This window comes from Hippichthys cyanospilos, chromosome 4, assembly GCF_059441005.1.
Source record: "Hippichthys cyanospilos isolate Australia breed blue-spotted pipefish chromosome 4, RoL_Hcya_1.0, whole genome shotgun sequence".
NCBI lineage: Eukaryota > Metazoa > Chordata > Actinopteri > Syngnathiformes > Syngnathidae > Hippichthys > Hippichthys cyanospilos.
Window position 1 is genome coordinate 10,423,774 of NC_142372.1, and position 24,531 is coordinate 10,448,304.

At 38.4% G+C, this 24,531-nt stretch overlaps 1 protein-coding gene across 3 annotated transcripts in view; it reads right to left on the reverse strand.

The window, feature by feature from the left end:
- Positions 1 to 24,531, reverse strand: part of mdga1 (MAM domain containing glycosylphosphatidylinositol anchor 1) — a 172,448-nt gene that overhangs the window by 20,191 nt on the left and 127,726 nt on the right. For all 3 annotated transcript variants that reach the window (XM_088413726.1, XM_088413727.1, XM_088413725.1), the window contains 7 exons: positions 20,882 to 21,148; positions 20,516 to 20,664; positions 11,593 to 11,773; positions 11,446 to 11,469; positions 8,001 to 8,153; positions 7,761 to 7,922; positions 1,604 to 1,734 (listed from right to left, as the gene is read on the reverse strand). In XM_088413726.1, coding sequence (XP_088269852.1) covers positions 1,604 to 1,734; positions 7,761 to 7,922; positions 8,001 to 8,153; positions 11,446 to 11,469; positions 11,593 to 11,773; positions 20,516 to 20,664; positions 20,882 to 21,148 — 1,067 coding nt within the window. The remainder of the gene's footprint in view (positions 1 to 1,603; positions 1,735 to 7,760; positions 7,923 to 8,000; positions 8,154 to 11,445; positions 11,470 to 11,592; positions 11,774 to 20,515; positions 20,665 to 20,881; positions 21,149 to 24,531) is intronic.

Here is a 24,531-nt window from a genome sequence, read left to right on the forward strand (position 1 = left end):
CTACATTGCAATTCAAGATTTTATCCCACGCGCTCCAGGCATAATAAAACACCACTGGGTGCAATCAATTCAATTAGCCATCTGATTATAAATGTTACAAACGTTAGCTATTGGGATGCGTTAGCAAAACTACCTGCATTAGCATGACGATGCTAGAATTAAAACGTAATGAAAAAAAAATTACATGCACCAAAGCATGAAACAGATTTTACTATAATCATAAAAATCAAATCACCAACCCTCAGTCTGCACTTTACAACCAGCAAGATTTTACATGTTTGGCCAGTTCCAGAGCAACTTTACCCCTTCATTCTGTGCAAATAAAGTAATTAGATGTCAACTGCAGACTAAAAAACACTTTTCTGCACCATTATCTTTTTAGGTGTTAAAAAAAAAAAAAAATCACTCTCACCTTTGCTGCTTTCTGCCATGTAACATATGCTCCTGCCAACATTTTATTCTTCATTGTCACACCTGCCTGCTCCTCTATTTTATAGCTTTGCTTTGCCTAGTCTTCGGTGACTATAACATCCCCATTTCAACTGAACTAGCTCAATTTATTCGCAACCAGACCAAGATCTGACAATGACATTAATATAAAGAATAATAGAAGAATAAATAAATAGACAAATAAACCAGTTAAGGCTGAAATGATTCCTTGTAATTCGACTACCCTGGTTCAAAAAATATACTTAATTAATTTTTTCTTGCCCCAATACCCATTTATTATTGGTTAAAACTAAACCTTAGTTTACCAACAATTAAATGGTCAGTAAATGCCTTTTTGTATTTTTATTTTGACCTTGTTCCCGGTATCGTGTTGCGATGTAACAGCTTTTCTAGTCTCACTACTGCAACTGTTGCTGCAGACTCCGGAAACACACTATTCATAATTGTTCCGAAATCATGTTCAACCATTCAGGGTGCTAAAAAACAACTAATTTCTGCTTGCATTAAAATATAACACCTGTTGCCAGTGTTTTGCTGTTGGCTATGTCCTGGGCTCTATTATAGCTGTATTCAGCATAAATAAGTCATGAGTTAACAGCACAGAGCGCTCCTTATAGGCTGGCTGACTCTGCACACGTTGATGCTAGCTCGACACAGTTATTGTCCCTACTGATCACTTTTAAAGAAACCGTGCTGACTCAAATGTGCTGTTTCAGCTGGCAAATTCATCTTTTAGCACAAAATTTGTGGGGGGAGATTTGTCTAAAATCAAATGTTTCTAGGGGGGAAAAAAGTTAAAAAAAAAACGTTAATAAAAATTATGTAGAAATGTGTTATTCAGACTTGTGTTTCTTATAGTTTTTCACTGAGCCAAAAAAACAAAAACAAAAACTTTTTTATTATTATCCGAATACCCAATGTTCACTTCCAATTTTTTCTCGGATATCCGAATACCAAATTTACTTGGTGGCTGCAGCTCAAATTCTTATGTAACAAGATAAAAACGATCCCCGGCCCTGGCAGCCGTGACTTTTGTTATTTTTCCTTGACGCCAAAACATGCAACACACAGATTTTGTATTGATGTTGTAGCTGAGTTGGTAGCTTCTTCTTAAAATAAATAAATAGACAGCATAGGGATATTGTTCTCTTACCTGAAACGGTCCACTGGGACTGATGTCAAAATATGCTTTCTTCCAGTCGGGGCCCTGATGACCTGATTTGGTCCACAACATGGTGTCCACTGAGGCGATGCTCCTCACTTTCAAAAGAACGTTCAGAGTGCCTGTGAAAAGGCGTGGCACATTTAGGAAAAATACATTCATTGAACATAGCACATTAATGATAGATTGAAATCAAGAGCCATACTTTCAACTATGACAATAGAACATTCTAAAGCAGGTCTTAGGTCAATTGGATATTCGAAATATGCAAAGTTGTGAATATGAGAATACCGCGTTATTTGTGCGCTATGATTGGCTGATGATGAGGCCACCTCTGACCCAAAGCTGCATGTATGCTCCAGATTGTAATTTGTGACTCTGACATGCAACAACAAAGGCTGAAACATTTGAAGGATCTTGACCCATGTACTGAATGATGGCTAATTTCCAACCACGTATCGAGTCCAACTCATATTCTTTAATAACATTCATTCTTGCTGTCTCAAGTAAGTCATAAAAAGATGCCACAAATATTTGACGACTGGCTGGCCATCCCTACTAACTTTTTAATATCGCAGAAGTGATTCACTGATATCACAGTCAAGCAACGACTGTTGTAACATAACACCCCCTCCCCGAGGTCCTATAAGCAAGCTCATAGAACAACTCCTCCGACTCCCTTCAGCCTCAAAGCTGTTAAAGAACCATTCATCTTGTTAAGAATTCCCAGGCAGCTCTTAAGTGCGATATTAACCAAAACCCGGCCTCTTAACACATGCGTAGGCAGTGGTGCTAAGGTATTTTATGCCTTTCCATTTGGTGGGAGACTTTTTTTTTTTTTGCAAGAAAATTCATCACTCCATATGCCCACAAAATGGTCTATCTACTCTCACGGGTAGTATTTGCATGCTTTGGAGGCAATGTGACTCAAGTCTTGAAATAATCAAGCTTGTGAGTAATTAACATTTCATTCTGTCGCAAGGGTGTCAAAGAGTACTCAAAATGACACAAAATGTATGCAATTAGAGTGCAAAGTATTGAAATTATATTGGTTGAATTTGATTAAATTGCATTATAAAATGTCTTGCACAAAACTCGCTTCTTAGAAATCAGATGTGCAAACACGACATCAGACGCGTCCTAGTCTCACAGCCAATCGAAGCGGCTCTCCTCATTTCCATTAAAATCAGGGAGGTCGAAGCTCAGGCTTTGAAAATGTGGGAGAAGAAATCGACTCGTGCATTAGATACTGTACAGCTTAACGGCAAGATCTGCTCTTGTAAATGGTGAAACGGTTCACTTTAAAAACACCTTGCACCCACAACCATGCTTTCGTGTGTGACGATGTGTGTTCAGTTGAGAAATGTCATTTGTGAGTTCTGCCCACCCAGGGTTTTTTCCTTATTTTACCTTTTTGCCACAGTTCGTAGAAATACCAATTTGTGTTTTGTTTTAAATTCGAGACCTACTTGATAACCTAACCCTAACTCGTACCTACAAAGTGGTATAGAACAGACTGGAGGGGTCACCAACGTGGTGCCCACAGGCACTGGGTAGCCCACATGAGTAGCACGCAGACCTGTCCTGCAAAAAGCTTACAAGGGATAGAACTTTGTGATTTTCAAGGAGATTTACTAACGATTATGCATATATGACTGTTTCTTAATTATTGTGAGGAATCAAAAACGTGATCAGGGTCTTTACATAAACTGGTAGCTTTTCGCATTACTCAGTACCAAAGAAGTAGCTCTTGGTTTCAACAGAGGTTCTCAAATGGGGTACATGAGAGTTTCTGCAAGTTTCATTAGATCTAATTTAATATTAATTTAGTTTTTTTTTATTTTTGATGGAAATGGAGAAACACTACTTTTAAAAAAAATAAAGAGAATAAGAACTTGTGTTTTTCCTTAAGTTTGCTAAGTTGAATTAATTCATGATACATGGATGGTACAGCTTTCTGAAAATGCTTCGTGTTGGTTAGGGTTTACTGTGCTGAAAAAAAAATTCATCATTGAACAAAGGTAAACCCTAAATGTTTGCCAAAATGTCACCAGAGGTTGCCAAAGGGATGCCGAAAGCTCACCAACAGTTGTATTTTATTATTTTTATTTTGTACATGTAAACATCTGGCAACCTTCTGTGACATTTTGCCAATTTTTGCGGACACTTGTCAATATATGCCCTGAGGTGGGATAGGGTCTTTGAACATGTCCGTTCCCACTAACGTAACCACTAACGAAATAAGTCATTTACCTTCGCCAAAAATCACCAGTTTATGCCCCTCAGTGAGATATGGGGCTTAAATGTTCCTACCATCTCAGCCAGGCACTTGTCAACATACGCCTAAAAAGTTTCCCTCGTTTTAAACACACATTGGAATTCTTTTAATTAAAAACCTCGACCAAAGGGAAGCATCATTTAAGTAACCATTCATTTACCTTCCATCGCTGCGCCCACAAAACAATCTCATGGTTCCAAGTCGGCTTGCCAGTGGCACTGTGCGAAAACCCAGCCAAATGAAACCAGCACCACAGAAACTTCCAACTTACTTGTTTATGAACCGGTGCCAGGGAAGAGCTACATTTAGGGGAAATAAACTATTCACGGCCACATATGGACTTTCATGTCGCACATACTGTTTCACAATGCCTCGGGACAGCAAAACACAGAATATGCGGTACAAGTGCGTCTTACAATAGCCTTCATGCACTTTCTCCTCTTTCTGCTCGAGTGCATGCGCATCGCTAACGGCGCCTTTGTGTCGTCTGACTGTGCGCTAACATCAATACGCTGATGGCCTTTTCGGCAGCTCTTTCTCTTCAAGCCTTTTTACATCACCTTGCATCCCTAACAGCCTTTCAAGGTCTTTTGAAAGCTTTGTAACATTTTTCTCAAATGCTACATCACTCATCCTCCATGCTTTCTCTTCCGCTCTCATTTCGCTGACCTCCGCCCCCGCTCCTCGGGCTGCACCCCTTACCTCCTCCGTTATTTTGTCGTGGGAAGCGCCGCTGTGATTCCGCGGCTGCGGCGTGAGCTCAGCCGAGGAAAGGCAATTAAAGTGACGACAGATTGGAAGTGAATGGGAGAACAACAGTGTCGATGAAAGGGATCTTGTAGGGACGCTTGGAGTAAACTACTAACAGATTGTTGTAATCGGAAGCAAGTGCTAGGTGACAGATGTTGCCTTGCTGCCAAAAGCCGTCGCGAGAAGGCCACCAGTGATGAGAACTTTTAGAAATTTTATAGAGCCCTTGGAGAAAATGGCCTTGTTTCCCGTAGACTTTATTACCTTTGTAGACAATTCCTTTTTATGTTTTGGTCCTCAATTCTGAACTCTTCCTAAATACAAAAGCAATCTAAGTGCCAGGGGCTTGAAAAAAATTGTCACCCGAGAAGTAACCGGCCAAAATGGACATTTTCTTAGTTCCAAACTTTTTCACAAGGCGTCTTCGAGGATGCTGCTACTCCATGCCTAATTATAAAGACAGAAATATGTTTTCCCCCCTGCTACTGTGTATATGTTAGATCTGTTGGTTCATAGATTGACTTGGCCCAAAAGCCAGCAAAGTACATTGGCACAGTTTTTAATTATTGTATTGAATTGTGGATACTTTACAGATTTGTGCTGGGAAATGTTAATCGGGTCTCGAAACCATCCAAATCTTACTTGGATGCAACCGGGATAAACACTTATGATCAAAGCAAAAACACATTACCTTCAAACAATGTATAACGTACAATGTATAACGTATATTCTGACATATATTTATCACTTTTTTTTATATTTTTTGAATTTTATCCTAAATTCTTATCATATTTAACATGGATGAATGTTGGCTACATCCATTTTTCAACTCAAAGAAGAGAAACAAATCTCTCTGAATAAAACAACACTAAACATATGTTAAATTTAACATGAATCAACAACCGATCAAATATCAAATTAATCAACAACTATTCAGTCTCGGCCATTTTACAACCAGTCTTCACCCTCTGAAAATATACCATATGAATAACTACATAAACACTTGAAGCGAATGGCTAGACTCTGGAAATATTCGCAAGTATATGTATTTGGGATTGAATGAGTAAGAGATATCTAGGATTGAATGTCTAGACTCTTGAAAGATAAGAAGATCATCTAGTAATTGCTTGGAGCCATTGTAGAACTTACAATTGTCCAAATACGCTGATATCAGCAGCTCCCCGGAATTAATTTGTTGAAGTCTGCAGTCTTAAATGAAAACAGACGTATTGTTCTTTATTCAATCAACATAAGATATTTGCTGCTGTCTGATTTTACTTTGGAAAACAATTACTGAATCACCAACTGAATCAGTTTAGAAACAATGACAAATTAGCCCTTTTCCGCAAAATTTAACGGATTATTTAGTGGAATGATTGATGCAATAATCAGTTCTAAAAATATTTAATAGTCACAGCTCTAATGAGAAGCTATGCAATTTTTCAAATTAAAAAAAGGCAAAACCTATTTCATTCAACAGCTACACTCCTTTTGTATTTTCGTCTACATTTCCATACAAATGTAAGATAGTCCACATTAATGCACATGCACACATTTTGCTGGTCTCCAATGTTAAACCATGATTTTGACCTTCCAATTGTTTCACAAAAAGAGAATTCTTTGGATTAAGATACCAGGTTGTTATTTAGCCTTTGTGTGCCCGGGTTACCATGCCTGCAAGTCTTGTGATGCTCTACTGGGAATACGGCGCTGTGTGTGTGCGCGCGCTTGTATGTGTCTGTGTTGAGTTCTGCAGGCTCCGAGCTGCATGCCTTCGAGCTGTGTGACAGAGCATATTATGATGAACAGTTTACCCAAGTGACTGATTGCGTCTGGCCAATGCCATAAATCACACACCCACTGCCCACTTCAAAAAGAAACACACAGACATACACAAAGGCATAAGTAGAAATGTACAAAGATTCGCTACCCCTGCTATTGTCCACATGTCAAAGTCTATACAAAGTTGAGAGTTGGAAAGATATGAAAATTTCCACTCAACATAACTTGCCAAGACTTCCATATTTCAGTCACATTCCTGTGTGTGAACGGGATTGGACACAGACAGGTTCAGGTTCTTTTATTAATAATAATGTCGTAACAACCTAGCTAATACAACCTGCTTCGCTGCAAATTCACACTGGCTGCTAACAGCCAACTGACCTCCGCCCTCTAGCTCGTCCTGTTATGACACCTGCTTCATTCACCTGCATATCTATCTATCTATCTATCTATCTATCTATCTATCTATATATATATATATATATATATATATATATATATATCTATATATATATATATATATATATATACACGTGTGTGTGTGTGTGTGTGTGTGTGTGTGTATACAGTGGACCTCCAGGTTACGGCATCCATGGCTTGTTTTTTTCATGATGCAATGAGGAATACAGTTTTTTCAAGGTATTTTTAAGGTATGTTCCCTGCTTTGCAACAAAAACGACTTTCATGACCCTAGGGGGTTGGCTGTATTTGTGTTGTTTTGTCTCCATTTGCAGGCGTTTTTAGGTGATTGCACTTATTTTCTGTTGCCGCCAATGCCTCCATGCAATGCGTCACTACAATGCGGGTCTAATATAGGTCTCACTCATTTCAAAATGGCGGAACGGTAAAGCTATGTTTGATTGTGAGTGGTTACAAAATCGTGCATTTTACCGCTTAATTCAAACTTGAATGGGTCCCAAGATTGCTAGTGAAAGAAGTAAGAAGATAATTCATATGGAAACCAAGCTGGAGATAATCAAGAAATAGAAAGCTAGCCGAGCTTAGGGCATAACAATTTATTTACTCAAAGGTAAAAAAATCCTTTCCAATGTATATATATATATATATATATATATATATATATATATATATATATATATATATATATATATATATATATATATATATATATATATATATATATATATACACACACACATACAGTACGTATATATTTACACTGTGCTGTGTGTGCCCATCCAAATAAAAATCTGCCTTTATTTTGAGGTTTGAAGGTTGATACGCAGCTTACTTTATACTGCCTGTTCCATCGTGCTTCTATGTGGAGGCTCTCAAGGGGCTTCAATTGTGCATCTTATTCTCCTTTCATTCACTCACCGATGTGTTTGCCCTTCATGTGGTAGTAGAAGGAGACACAGTAAGGGACTCTGCCGGAACCCTTGGGGCCCCTGACTGTGGACACGTTAAAAAGCGGCGAGAGCAGACGAGCCTTGTCCCCTTGAACTCGTGGCCGCGATGCTTCAATGTACATGTAGAAGCCTGGGAACAAGAAAACCACATTCAGAGGTTTGCGCTGCTGTGTCCAACTGCGCATTAAATTAATTTCCCTTTCCTCACCCTCTTTGGTTCCGCTGCGATCCGTCTCAGGGCCTGTATTGGCAGATCGCTTGGGATTCTGGGTCAGGTGGTTCTGTCGAGTCCAGTCAAAGATGTCGCTTCGGTCTTGAGAAAAACCACAAATCCGCTGATCCTCAAACCCGCACACGTGGTCTGGTGTGTGAATGTGGAACAAACAGCGTGTAACTGTTAGATTAGGGATGTGATATGCAGAAAATGTATAATAATGCAATACATAATTCCTTATAACATAAAATATTCAATTTGGAAGTGATTCAGTCATTTAGACCAAAGTTTGGGGGAAAGTATGTCTTTAAAGCTATGACAGACACCACGACCTTTAAGGTTTCTTTATCGTTTCATTTTCTGTGGGTGATTTTTGCTACACAAAAACAGAACCAAATTGGCATTTTGCAGCCTGGCAACTAGCCAACCTGAATCCACCTAATATATTGGATGGGTTTATTAAGAGAACTTGGCCCAACCTCAAACTGACCCAACTAGAAGGCAAGTTTAATGAAAAAGCCTTCTGTGTATCGAAGCGCATTGTATCTTGGGATATTCATGGGTTAAAAATCAATACTTGCTCGCAGTGAGCCAGGAAAATGAATCAGTGCTTGACCTGGATTATCATCAAAGTATGTTGCCCCCCTTGCCCCACACCTTTTTTTGTCACTCTTTCCAATTCAAATCCCTGACCCAACTTCCTCTCATGTACACGTGTGTGACACATCCTCCCAAAGAGCACAGTGTGACTTTTAGTGCTTTTCTTTGTGAAGAGCAGAGAAGTACTGGACTGGAGCCAAATGTAGTTTATCAACTGATCTGGACAGGCTATGCTCCTAGAATGCCACTACATAGATCACTACAGGAAATGCATCTGTGGTTGCTTGCAAGCGGTGACCATTAAAGAAAGGGGAAGTGTAACATTTTTGAATTGAAAGCCTTCGCAGTACAGTACACCAAAGTAATACTATTCATTTGGAGGTTGAACTTCACAGACTTTATTAAAACAAGAAAAAAAAGAATGAAAATTTGGTTCATGTCATAAACCTGCTCAAACAAAACCGTTAATGTAATATCTCCTACTAAACTGGAAACTGCAACCCTGGGGAACCTCACTCCACAAAATAGGCAGTTTTTAAAATTTCGAGGTTGTATTTTGCTTCAGAATATTTTTTGGAATAACCATTCACAAGGTGTTGGTGAGAATAACCTGAGGAGTGTGCTGTCCTCAGGGATCAAATTCTTTGACATGCCACGGGCGCAGGCAACCCACCCTATGGCACTGTGTCTTCAGATGTTAACATTGCTTGTCAAAACAAGAAATCCTTATACTTTCACAAGTCCATTTAAAAGACTATGGCATTACCTGAAATTCTATGCACACCAACAAAACAATTAAAATTCTCCATTTAGACCTGTGTTTACTTGACATTACAGGGAAGTAGGTAGCAATGAAAGCTACATTATCACATGAAGAAAAAAAACCCAACAAAAAACAGGCCAAGCATTGCATAATGAAGCCAGCCCAGCGTAATGATACTTCAATGAACATATTAAAGCACCGAGCTACACTTAAACAAAAAAGATTGCATGTTCTTTCGTGCTTGGTTTAAATTGTTCATTTGTGTTTTAGCATAATGTGGCTAATTAATTGCAGCCTATTGTTGCTATCACATTGAAATATACTGTAGGCAACAGCCTAACTTAAATCAAAACCAATTGGCAGTTTACAGGCTTGTACATGTTGAATCAATCGTTAATCTGGTCAATTCCAAATGATCAACAGTGTGTTTCATCAATATAACAATTCATCAGGTCCTTATTCCTCCAAATCCATTTACATACTGTATCTGTTACACCCCGTGTAATCGTATGGTCTATGAGTTAGTAATGGTTTCAAGGAGCTTATTTATTACAATTCACACCCTGCGCCACAACACCCACGCCTTTCAATTTGCACCGTTGTTCTCACAGTCTGTTCAAATGTTGCAGTTGTTTTTTTAATTGCATCGTCCTGGCAGGGCTGAGTGACACCCGTGCCAGACAAATGCTGCACGCCGCTTACTGACGAGGACAGACAGCATTCAGGGGGCTGATAAAGGCAAACAGAAAAAAAATGCATAAAAATACAGAAATTAAAAAGAAGAGATGACAAAAAAAAAAGCATTTCAGACACTGGAAGCACATTCACGTAAAGGGAAAAATGGCGCAAAGCTGTGATAAAATGTAGGTTTAATGTAGTTTAATGCCGCATTCGGGAAAACCAGCGGAAGAGGACAGATTGGACGAGCTTATGAGATTCGACCTCAGGAGAAAAGTGGGGAACGTAAAAATAAAATATGGCTGACAACCGCAATAAGATAGTGTTTGTTTGTGAAGAGACAATCTGGCTCTCAGCAGTCTGGGAAAACAAACCTTATCTTTTTTGGAAGCATTGACACATTTTGCCAATGAGTCAATGGGTGCGTCATTAAGACGAATAAACACCTTGTTCAGATACTCACCTTTTTCCCTTTTCTTAATTGCCTTGTATTCATCGACCACCAGAACAATAACAAAATAACATTACTTCATATGTAAATGATACCTTTTTCTAATTTTCAATGACAGCCTCATTTTCAAGCCATCAACTGTTTGAGTATAATCATAATGTTTTTTCTCGTATTACAAACCTTTCAGTGATAACAGCATATTTGTTTTTGGATGGAAAAACATGTACCACTCAATTTTTTCTGCAACTTTCAAGATGTGGGATAGGTTGTTAAGATCTAAAATAGTCTAAAAATAGTCATGAATTGAATTTATTCATGTTTACTATAATCAAAATATTGAAAGAAAAAAGGGGCAACGTAAAAGGTTACGATAGGAAAACCCTACCAAAGCTGCAGTTTGTATTGAAACCGCCTTAATTATCATTTTTACAGTCATTTGGATTGTGGTGTATGGAGACAAACGTGTGCCGTGTGTTTATTGCGTGTTCCGTGTATAAAGTGAAAACTGATGAACAATTAGATGATCCGTATTGCGTACTACATTTAACAACTAGAGGTCTAGTCCAACTTCTAACAATCAGGGTGATTGAACAAATATCAGTATAAATATGTGTAATTTTATCTGTGACAGCTTCTGTGTATACTCAGCAATAATGGCTACCCTCCGTTCCTGATATTTAGAAGATCATGAATATACATACTAATATCATAGGCTCCCATAACACAGTCCAGATACCCTCTTCACTAAAGCAATTAGAACTGAGGATTCCCGGTCTTTACAAATCCATATTGACAATTCTTGTAGCCATATAAGACAAATTGCTTTTCGGAGGAAAGGAACTGCACTGCTAATTTCACCACTCTGTCATTAATCATTTGACAGCAACAAGTTTAGAAGATAAGAAGAAGATGGATGCAAAGGATTGAAGCTGAGCAAAAGGACTCACCTGAGGGTCTTGGGTAGGTGTACGCTGTAAGAAAATCAAGACAATCCTCAATTAATTAGAACCTCTTTAGACCAAATATTGTATTCTGTATTGTGTTTTATTAAAGGATCCAGCATACAATGTATACATCTATGCACGTGTACTCACGCTCTGAGTACTGGATGATGCGGCTGACATATTCCCCTGTGCTGTAGGTGGTGATGGGGGCCAAGAGGACCTCATAGGAAAGAGGTATTCTCAGGTCAGTGATGGTGTAGGACATAAGCACTCCCTTCTCTGGCTCTTTGTCCTTGAGGTCTACGTGCTTCCTCTGCAGGTCTTGCTTGTTCTGGATCAAACACACAGCAGTGTAGATATAATGCAAAAAAAAAAAAAAAAAAGTTACCAGCAAGTACAAATAAATTCCCACAGTGCACAAATACAATAAGTACGATCACAAATACAACAAATCTGCTTGAGACAGACAGTATAATAAAAGATAGACTTGAAAGACTTTAGATTTTTTTCAGCCCTCTTATTCCCTCTTCCAATACCTTGGGTTATGTTTTGCTGTTTCCTCAATCCCTTTCCTTCCAAATACTAAAATTTCAAGCAAAGCATCTAGAGATGGTATTGTACCCATCGCCGGAGCCACACTGACAACCCCCTCCGGTCAAAACTAATAAGTTAATGAGCAAACAAGGTTAAGCAGGACATTTATTATAAATCCATACAATTCAAATAATATTAGATTAAAGCATCCCTGATTGGCGCACTGCAGATATGTACACCGTGCGGTGGATAAGCACTAATGGTATCGTATTGATCAGAATATCCTCACGTTATTTTACTGAGGTGCATGCCCTTCATATTTCCATTAACAGCCAAGGGGAATGGTGATGAGCCAACTCTTAAGTGTTTTACTAGCATTTATGCTTTCGAGACTCCTTTATGAGATTTTAATAGATTGTTTTAAATAAAACATCATGCGCTGGAATCGGTAGGAAATGGACATGTTTTGCCCATTCATTACAATAGGGAATGTTTGATATTGCTCTTTATCAGACCGTTACCAGAAAAAGCACATATCTTGAGTAGTCACCGTTACGATACCGAATGCAGATACTACTAGTATCAATAGTAAAAACAATGACATATAATTTTAAAACAATGGCATATCATTTTAAAGTAAGAATGATCTATTCCGATTCAGCATTTTCCCTAAAATTTCGTGAAATTATGTTTGTTTTTGGTTTTAATTGATCATTTTTAGTTCGTGATCGTAAACTGCTTCAAGAGAGAGGCCGATACTCGAACTGGCTGCCATTGCAAGTGCTGATACCTTGAAATAAAGCCAAGTACCATCCCGATTCCAATACTTGCTATCAGCATTCGCCTATTCCTACTCATTATGATGATTACATGCTGTATGAGGTTTACATTTTGATTGTTGGAGGTAATTAAAAAGAATTATTCTCACTAAGTCATTTACTTCTACTGACAACTATACTAGACATGGGCTGGCATTGGTCAAGTGCACATAATCTCTGCCTCTGACAGCTATAGGCAACTCAGGCATTTTAATTGTGATGCCAGTGGATGAGATCAATTTGAATTAAAAAAAATATTCATATATCCATTTTTTTTTTTTTTTTTACTTGCATCTCTGAAGGGCGGCTTGGTGGCGCAGTGAATAGCACGTCAAAGGTCCCGGTTCCTGTGTGGAGTTTGTATGTTCTCCCCGAGGCCGCGTGGGTTCTCTCCAGGCACTCTGGCTTGCTCCCACTCCCCAAAAACATGCATGGCAGGTGAATTGGACATACTAAATTGTCCTTAGGTGTGACTGGGCGCGTGATCGTCTCTGTGTGCCCTGCGATTGGCTGGCAACCAGTTCAGGGTGTCCCCCGCCTACTGCCCGAAGCCAGCTGAAATAGGCGCCAGCAAGCCTGCAACCCCTGTGGGGATAAGTGGCTATAGAAAATGGATGTATGGATGCATATATGAACAGAAAAGAAATGTAGTTGTAGTGGGTGATGTGCTTCATTCACCTCTGTCTCAGAGCCTTGTAGGTCCAGTACTAAACCAGATTACTGTATATGACAAACTGACATTAAATCCCAAATTGGCAAGTGTAAAAATGTCAGTTCAGTACAGATGTTATCTTGTGCAATTTAGGTAAATCGGGTTTGAGTTATGTATTTTGTTGACACCATTTAAATACCGCTTTTGCTGTGTTAGTCCACCCCCGTACAGAAGGCTCCATTAGCTGCGTGTCTGCCGCTGATCCGAGCTACTTAAAGACCTGACAGTGAGCTCCCTCTAATGTATTAGGTCAGCCACTCGACCATGACACGCTGGTACACCCACAGCATGCCATTATCAGGTAATGCATGGAACAGGTGTGTGTGTGTGTATGAATGGGTTAAACACTTGAAGGTGAAAGGACTCTACACAGTGGACAGCAGACAATATTACTAGTTTTTTGACAACTAATTCACTAAATCATCCCTTAAAACTAAGGCTGGCGAAAAAAGTCGACCAAGTTGGGACTGTTGTCTATACAATATCCACCTCAAATCTCGGTTTTAACAATGTGCTACACAAATATATTTAAAAAGGTAAATTAACTCATATTCAACCTTAGAAGATTATTTATTTTAAAACGTGGGAATGCGATTATTTGATTATTGTATGGAATAAATTAACAGGCAAAAGATACAAGGCACAATAAAGAGCTTTTCACTTACACACTAAGTGTTCTAACTGCTAAAAACAAACAGAGAAAAAAAACATGCTCACCTTCAGGCATTGTCACTAAACACATGGCATAGCTTTAGCTTCTCATCTGAACTGCGATTACCATGATAATTCGGCAAATCTCACTCGGCATTCCAGTGTAAAAATCTGTCTCATTTCTAATAAATTGAAAATATCGAATCCACCACTCTCACAATTTAAAATGGACAAATTCTGTTATGGCAGATGACTGCGGTGCAGATTCACCGTTACACATCATACTAAAATGAATGTACTGGCAAGGCTAACACATTAATCAATATTTAGGTTGCCGCTTTAATGCAAAGAGTTACGCCCCGTGTTCATCCATGTAAACATTCACATGTCACGTAAACACACTGTGCCTAATGATGTGCAATATAAGATAAAGTTGGAGTTATGCGCATGTAATATGCATTGAGTATGTGGAAAGTGGGAGAGGTGAGTCACTGATGCAGTGGAGGCTTGCCTCAGAAGAAAGCGGAAAGTGGATCTAAAAGAGTCAAGGTCTGCTAATACGCACATGTAGGCTTGTTTTGCGTTCGAAAAATAGACATAAAAGATTGTGGATGGCATGCAGTTTGCATAAGCTTTTTCCAGCGTGGAACTCCATTAGGATGTACTTGTCTGTGATTCTAAAACCGTAATGGCTTCTTCTGCTTCAATTTGAACCACCTACCACCAAGAATAACATAAATGTGCATTTTGATCCAGTTATTTCAATAATCCTGATCACACCAGTTGTTTACAGGTACAGGTCACGATTTTGAGTCAGATATTGAAAATTCTTAACATTATTCCTGTAATAACCTGTAATAATTCCACTTCTACATGTCAATGAGATAAAATATCGGTAGTTAAATTCACCTTGTTGGTGCTTTCACCCAGATTTCTAGTAATTAATTTTATATTGAACATTTTAAAATATGTTACGTCAACAAACTTGCGTAGCTGGTGTAAAATGTAACCAATCCATAGACAGCTTTCTTCCAATTAATTCAAATATCGACTAGAGCCACTTAAAACATCCCATGTCGTACATTGTTACAAATCAATAACTGTCCTGCAGTTGATCAACGGCGAAAGCAAAGATATATATATATATATATATATATACACATACACAGACGAAAGCTACTTTTCTCACTGGAAGGATGCCAGCGTTCAATTTCAAAGCATTTCCATTAGAATCACTGAGTATTTCCTTTTGTAAAGATAAGCCAAATAATGTGTGAAAGAGTGTAAGATTGTGGAGGCATTGACACAATGGAACTAGACAATTATGCATGTGAACTCAATATGGATTGTGAACATGAGAGGAGGCGGCCTCTTCAAATAATAAAGAGTCTGAGGTTAATTATTCTCTCATCCTCTATTAATGGATCTCTTTCATGACTTGATCCAGCCGTCTGCAGCGATGAGCTGGGCGCATGTGAGATTGTTTGTGTATGCGCATGTATGACGAGAAGCTGCGGCGGAGCTTGAGAGAGATTAGCGTTGACTTTATCTGCATCGTAGGCTATATTACATCCATACATTATGCAGTTACGAGATTCAATGTAAACCTTTAATTCATCATGATATTTTTTTTCTTTGATTTCCCTGCAAATTTCTCATATATATGATAATAGGTGTGGACCAACTGCATGTGTTGACAATTTCAGAAGATGGAGCTTTGAAAGAAAAAAATCGAGGTTGAAAACTGACTTAAAGAAAATTTCAGTTAAATGCGGATGTTTAATAAATAGCACAATTCCGGGCATTTTACCCATCGCAAACAGTCCATCAAAAGTATTTTTTTCTGAACTATAAGTTCCCTGATTGACTCAAACGGTATTGTCTTCATAGCAGCTTAAAAGAATAGGATTTCTTGTGTTCAGACTAGGGATGGTCTGATATTAAATTCTATCGAAGTGATAACCGTGAAAAAAAAATATCACAATGTCATGGTATAGCGATATTAAAATAACAGCTGTATTTTTTCCATTGAACACAAACTATTTTTTAAACAAAATCATTAATAGTCCATACATGAAGAAAACATGTGCCATGTTAAATAAAGATATAAATACATTAACATTATTCTTGTTTTTTAAATGATCTTATCAAGTCATGTTGGCCCTTCACTTGTAAAGTATTTTTAAAACGAGGACGTCTTTATCTTCAATGCTGGTCACTATTGTAAAAGAAATAAATACATAATTGAGAAAAAAAATGAACAGCAATTGCCGGCTAATTATTTTGAAAAAGGCAGCTTGTTGAGTCAACAATGCAAGCACTAGTAATACTGTATCATTAATCTTATTATCGTTGAACTGCATCGCAGTTAGGCAGATTTCCTTTGTGAGGCCTACAAGACTTTAATAGACTTGACAGAAAAAAATTCTGGCACAAGACTTTGAAAATGAATCTAAAAAAAGATTATATATTAAAAAACAAATCATTGAATGTTATCAGTTGCATTCTTAACATTATACAAAAAGCAAGTTCATTTGACTAGCATGAACACTGACCAAAAATTAGCATTGACAACAGAGGCCCAGTAAGAAGAAGGAGCCAGATGGACTGCCATGGAGAGACAAGCCCCTGCATGGCATGTACTACTGTCAAATTGAAGGAGTCGCTGGTAAACATACCAGTGGATGGAAAGACTGGACTGAAAGACAGTGCGGAGGCCCTAGTCAAGGCAGCACAAGAACAAGCGCTAAACACAAGATCAATAGAGGTGGGGGTTGACCAGATCAGACAGGATCCCAGCTGTAGGCTCTGCAAAGAAGTCCCATCATAGCACCTTACAGCAGGGTGTAAGATGCTGGCAGGCAAGACATACATGAAGCTGCATAATCAGGTAGCAGGAAAAGTATACTGAAAAATCTGTACCAAATAGGGATTGGAGGTCCCAAAATCAAGACGGGAGAGCCCTCCAAAGATTGTGGCAAACAACCAAAGCAAGATCTGTTGAACGTCTAGATCCGAACTGACAAGCTGGTGGTAGCCAACTAGTCTGATACAGTAGTAGTGGATAAACATCAGGCAACAGCAGTTGTGATAGATGTCACAATCCTAAGTGATACCGGTAGTGATGGGAGCAATGGGAGTGATTATCCCAAGCAAACAACATCTGACATCTCAGTGTAGAAGACTGCAATACAATGAATAGCTAAGATCACGTGCAGAGCCCCCAAGCTCCCAGGACCCAAACTATAAGGAGACATCGTACAGGTGAGTGTGAGAAACGTATATATATATATATATATATATATATATATATATATATATATATATATATATATATATATACATACATACATACATACATGGAATTTTTTAATAACAACTTGTATTTACACTTGAGATAAACATAACTAGGCGAAGCTGCGTGTGGGTGTACAAACGTTAGTCAATTCTACAGTAAAGACATCTGCTCCGCAAAGTCTGATATGAGCGCTTGTGTGTTCCCATCTCAATGTGTCCCCCGAGAGCCCCACATCATTGGGCATGTGCTAAAAAGATGGAGTGCTGAGGCGTTAAGAGGATGAGCCGTAGAAAGTGTTGCCGGAATAGATGGCTTGTGAAATTGATATGGTGTTACTTTTCAATGTTCTCCTTCTCTAGTTAATAGTGGAAGGGACCATTGAGATGTAATGTTTTTCCTTTCATTTCCATCTTATTTCTTCCCTTTCAATTCCACTCACTTTTCTTTCTCTCCCGTTTTCATTTGTAGCAAACATAAACATATGTACAGTGAAAAATAATCTTGAGACAGTACTACTCAAGCTAACATAATAACATTGTACAAACTTCAGATTACATTAAATCCAGAGTGTAGTAGCAGGACACTACATTTATTCTGTCAAATAGTATTTTAGATAAATATAGTAGTACTTATCACAGGAGTTTTAAGGCAAAAGTCAAAAATGAAATTCTAGTTTTAGTCTGTGACATAACAAAAATATGTTCAAAAAACATGCCTAAAAATGGCCACAGTTCAGCCAACAAGAACTCAACTTCCAACATGCTGTTGTCTGAATGTGAACGCAATTAACCAGAGCATTTCTTGTGGTTGAACTTGTCTCATGCTAAATATTTTTGAAAAATATAGTTAATCTCAAAGGATATATCTTCTCAATAAATCACACTGAACTAAATGTGTATTGTTCGTCAAAATTTGAGTTTGCCCGTGAACATTGTATGATTTTCTCAATTTGGTGTTCATCCATCCATTCATTTTCTAGAGCCGCTTATCCTCACAAGGCTTGCTGGTGTCTATCCCAGCTGAATTTGGGCAGTAGGCGGGGGACACCCTGAACTGGTTACCAGGCAACTGCAGGGCACACGGGGACAACAACATTTATGCACTCAATCACACTAAAGACAATTTAGTATGTCCAGTACACCTGCCATGAAGTGTGGGCGGAAGCCGAATTGCCCGGAGAGAACCCATGTGGGCATGGGGAGAACATGCAAACTCCACACAAAGGCCAGAGCGACTTGGATCCATTTAACTGTGAGGCGGAAACGCAATTCACTGGGCCACCCAGCTGCCCTATTTGTTGATTCACTTTAAAAAAATAAAAACATTTAAATTGGTTTTTGAGTCTTTTTTTTTTAATTTTACTTACTCTCTAATTGTTTGGAAGAGTACTTTTTACTTCTACTTGCATTGTAGCATTCCAAAATAATCATACTCTTACTTGAGTACAATTGTTCACTACGTTGCCCTCTTCTGATTGTATTCAAGCCACATTTGAATACGTGAGGACAGCCAGAATAGCTGCAGGCTCAGCTCATCAACAAATCGAATAAAAAATGTATGTGAGAGTGTTTCATTCATTTCTTTCCTAATCAGAGGACACAACGCGGGGATCGAGAAGAAAAGAGCAAGGTCCAAGGCATACAATGAAAACAAAATCTTAAGGAAGGACACAGCTAATTCTCTTCGCTGTAGAACCTTCCTTCATTTGGACAGCATCCCAGTATCAAAATAGGAGGAGAATCAACGATTCAGCTCCACAAAAGCAAGCTGGCTTGGTCTACATTCTGGTTTTCACAAACTCAAGCACGCACATATACACACACATACTCTGAAGAAAAACAGTCTTTAGGGCTCAGTTGAAAGGAAAAAGAAAATAAATGGCATATTATTCTGATTAAAAAGCATGTAGCCATTTGGATTGGATTGTACTATTAGTTCTGCTCTTTCTGTTTCTCATAACACACACTTACTTTATTCTGATTAGGATTGTGTTTTGTATTTAACATAATGTTATGTGCTGGACCCAGGATCGAAAGAGCTGTCACATGAATAAAAACTCAATGACAGCTGTGAGCCTCTGAAGTGACACAATAAAAAAAAAAAAAAAAAGAAGTGCACAGTGTTATTGTTCATTCAGTTCAAGTCCCCAATTGATTAACTACACATTCGCTCAGACTCCTGGAGCTGTTAAAGGCCTACGGTTACTTTGCATGCACACTCAACTACAAACAGATGTGGATCCCAGGACTTAACAAAATAATCAAATCTAAATGTGTGTGTTTGTGTATGTGACTGTATGTGTATTGCAGTTACACAGGTAGGTCCATTCAACCACTTTGGACACTGACTTTCTGTACTGGGCCAGTTCATTGCAAATTCATACAACAGCTATTCATTTCTATGGACAATTTAGCCTTTTTTTAAATTTTATAAGTTTCAAACCCCATATTAGGGGGTCAACTGTATTCGCATAACTCGAAGACCAGACCAATTTTCTCCACCCATCTGTGAAATAACTTTATATGGGCAGCAAATACAGCTCAGCGCCAGTAATTAATAGCTTATCTTTTGCAGTATATAAATTAAGTAAACACAACTGAAAAAGGCTTTTTTTTTGTTTTTTTTTTAGTTTGAGCCAGAAGTGCAACAAGACATAAAACAGCAAAATGTTGTGAGAAAGCCAGCCATTGCTTAAAAAAAACAAAAAAAACCCGAAAACTATCATAGCTAGTCATTTCCGACACAAATGGCCTTCCAATATTTTATTTTGAAAGTCTTCCCGGAAGCATTGTCGTGACAATAGTCTACTTGATAATGGCGCATGAGCATCTCTCATTGTAAACACAGTTTTTTTTTTTGGACGCTTCATTTTTCGTCCGACTTTAACACTAAAGTCAGGGTCGACTTATCCTCAAGTTTTTGTAAAATTCACCCGAACTGCAGTAAAATCAAGGGTTCAACTTATACTCGAAATTGACTTATACTTGAAAACGTACGGTAAGCAAGTTTTGGAAATGTAAAAAGTTGATGGCGAAAGAAGACCTGAGTCTTTTACTTTACCTTTCGAACATATATCTGGTAGCCCATGATACGATCTGTGGCCTCCGGGTCTTTCTGGGTCCACTGCAAGTTGTAAGAGTAATTATTCCCTTTCAGAATCCTCACCGGGTTGGGCGTATCAAAGTAGAATTCTGCATTGTAAGGTTGTGCTGTTGAACAGTGAAATAAAAGCAGCAATTAACCGTTTTGTTCAACATTTGCAATTTCAGCACTTTAAATATCCATTTGCATCCCAAATTTTCCATTGAAAGAAAATGTGGGTAGATCAAATTTCTGATTCATTCAGAAGGTGTATAATTTGTTGCTGATCTGTGATTTTTTTTTTTCCAGAATTATCGGCCCATCACATTTGTTTTTATAACTTACCCGAGACGTTAAATCTGCATGAGGATGTTCCCACGCTATTGCTGACTCTGCACTCATAAGATCCATTGTTAGTGGGTTCCAGTTTGAATTTCAGCTCAGGGGTCTCCTTCAGGTCTGGCATGGGCATGCGGACGGAGTCGCCGTTGCGATACCAGCGAATGTCTGTGATGCGTGTCGGGTTGGAGCGTAGGACCAAACACCTGAGTGTCACCATCTGAGAGTTTCTTGCACGTGTGTCCTGATACACCGGGTCCAGAATGGGGGCATCTGTGAAGACAGCAAGCCTATAAAGTTTTTGAAACATAGAAATTCATGCCTGTTTGCCACGAACTTATGATTCAAAATGTAGTCAACAATCTCTTGGTATACAGATACCAAATCATCATGTAAGGATATTAAACAAAATTCGTGCAATATGTCCATTTAAAGGTGGCATGTTGGACAAGTTGTTGGCGTGTAGCGTTCTGAAAGTTGTGGTTCAAATGTTGCAGTTAGCTTCAATGAAGCCACTAATTTAAATACTTCCTTAGTCGCAATAACAGTGAATGGTTGGTTTTATATATATGTGGTCTTTCACTGGAAAGAAATTAGTGCAGGAGATACACCGTATCTTGTCCAAAGTCAGCTGGGGTAGGTCCCAGCTCACATGCAAAGTTCATGAGGACGAGCTTTACAGGAAAAGGAAGACACTGGACTGTCACTGGAAAGATGACCACTAAAATTAAGGTGATGAGACTTCCAAATTTAACTGGACAGTCCTAATATTCAGCCTTGCGTTCAGAGAGTCCGACAGACATCGCCAGCACCATTGTTTTGTTTTAGGTAAGTCGTGACCCCCTTTATTATTTCTGCAAGCCAATTGTTTGAGCCTTGTGCATTTCACAACATTGACATAGCGATTCATACGGTGAAACAATCAAAAGGGAATTGAAACCGTTTACTTTCATGTTCTCATCACATCCGAACTAAGACTACTTGTTTCTGTGTCAAAGAATCATGGGAAATGGCATCAGACAATAGCATGCTGAGGTATTGGGAGGTTTGTTCCCAATATGGGACAGTGAATTATGTTCCGCTAACTAGGCATGGGTCGATATCAGATTCTGATTGTATGATAACCGTGATAAAAAATATCACGGTACTAAAATGACAGCTCTATTTTTTTTCATTCAACACTTTTTTTAAACAAAGGATCGAATATTTGGTACGTTATTGAATGTGTAACAAATAATAGATGAACATACTTCTTGTTTTTTAATTGTTCTTAGTGCCCTGTCATTAGGTAAGCTATCTTTTAGACACCGCAGCGCACTTCCATGAATGTCCATTGGGAGGCATACTATACTTGGTAAAAATCCTCCAAAATAATAATAGCTTTTCAAACTAACTTTGAATGTAATCACCTGTAACACCTAAAACTACAGAAATCAAGTTAGAGACTAACTTGAGCATACATTTGTGTTTTTCTCAAAAAAAAAAACCTTCAAAGGAGTTAAGAAAAATATATCCCCCTTATCCAGTGTGTATGTCAAGAAGGTAAAAAAAAACAACTGTGATTGCCATCCAATTATTTTCAAAGCGGCAGCTTGTTGAGTCACCTTAGCAAGCATCCAAAAAGCAATCATATTATACTCCATTGGAACGCCCCTTTTGTTAGATTAAGCAAAAAAAGAAAAGAGCTCATTACCGGTGATAGACAGTAATAAAGGTTTATAAAACCTTGACTTTTAACACCGCAATAACCCGTCAAAATGGTTATTGAAACTGAGTTTTGGGGGGAAAATTGCTTGCATTTGATTTGATAACTATTTGATAACATTTGATTTATAACTACATGAAGCAAAAGAAAGCGAATACTGAACTACGTCATGTTGTTGCCTTGAAGTGTGTTCATTGACCACTCACTCAGTAGTACATCTTAAACAATAGAGATATTAATTATTATCAATAATAATACATTTAATTCAATTAATTGAACCAAACAGAAATGACTACCCCATGAGCACATTTCAGAGGTTGCGTGGACACATTTAATTTATCTGACAAACCAAAATCATAATAGGCACACGTCAACTCAAGTAGAAGAGGCATGAAATACAAATTTTACTACTATATTGGCACAATCATTCATCCATCTATCCATTCATTTTCTAAACCCGCTTATCCTCACACCAATCACACCTAAGGACAATTTAGAGTGTTCAATACACCTGACATGCATATTTTTGCGATGTGGGAAAAAGCCGGAGTGCCCGAAGTGAATCAGCACACCAAGACCAAGTTACAAGTTTGGATCATGGGGGCAGTGCACTGACTTGTTTAGGGCCGTTGAACTAGAACTAGTCCAATACTTTTTTTTTTTTTAATAATATTAGCTAAAGCATTTACACAACCATCGGCCACCAGATTGATTAGAGATTAAGCTTTAGAAAACCTGGTAACCCTAACCTAATCAGAATACATGAATAGCTCCTATTTACACAGAGATTCAGTAGTTCCAAGAATGGCAAACCTTTGCTCAGCCGCCACAATTAACCTACCTGCAGCCTTTATAATGACTGACTAGCTGCTGTTGCCCCAAGGAGAGTGAAGACACAACACGGGCATATTAGTCCACCACAAATCACCAGGCAGCTAGATCACCCCCCCAGCTAATCATGTGCATAATAGACATGCTGCTAATGGCATATTGCCTTACTAACGGCAATGAGATCGTGTGTTCGGGGTCCCTGAGGCGAGACAGTGCGGTGAACATTATGAGTCACGTTTATCAAATGCAGGTGTAATTATGGTTTAATCTAGATAATATACACAGACAGGGATGGTGAAATCAATGAGCGGATGGGTAGAAGAGAGATGCAAAGACCGGGGAAACCTTTCAAATACAAGAGTACTCATTATTGTTGGATAGTTTATAACGGTAACCTGTTCAAATGGACCAACATGTACATAATATAGTAGAAAGTGTAGTAAGTGACGGCGCTGATGACTGTCTGAGTCATTGTTTACTGCAGTGGACTGATTACTGCATGGTCACATAGCCTAGTGCAGTTGATAGGCAAGTACAGTATGCATATTTATGTGTGACTTTTGCTACATGTGTCAAGGGCACAGAGAGCAAGTAAACAGTGAAAAGGAACAAGTAAGACGCATGAACAATGTTGTGTGATGCATTTTTAGTTAGTAACAAGGGATTGGGTTTTTGCTTTTATTCCTGTGATTTAGACGATACATTCTTACATTGCACTATGGTATGTGTTACTGTTGTGATATCAGTTCCAGTGATCATGTACTTGTCACCCATGTCTTTATTAAGAATTTATCACCTATGTCATATAGGGTCCTGTATTTACTGTTGTGACTGGTGATGACTGATTTTCATGTTGATGTATCAGATACCATGTAGTTGTGATTGTTTTTTAGTTTTAGACAGTAATTGCTGAAGCCCATATACAAAACGATAAATACGGTAAAACATCCAAGTAGCATCAGCAGAAAAATCCCTTCAACAATTGACCCAAGAACATAACAAAAACAAAATTATATAGATATTTATAGATATTTCACTATGTTGGATTTCTGTGGATAAAGACTTTCTACTTATCCACGTCCGTGTCCTTTCAGCTTGGGGGTCCAAACTTGCTTAACAG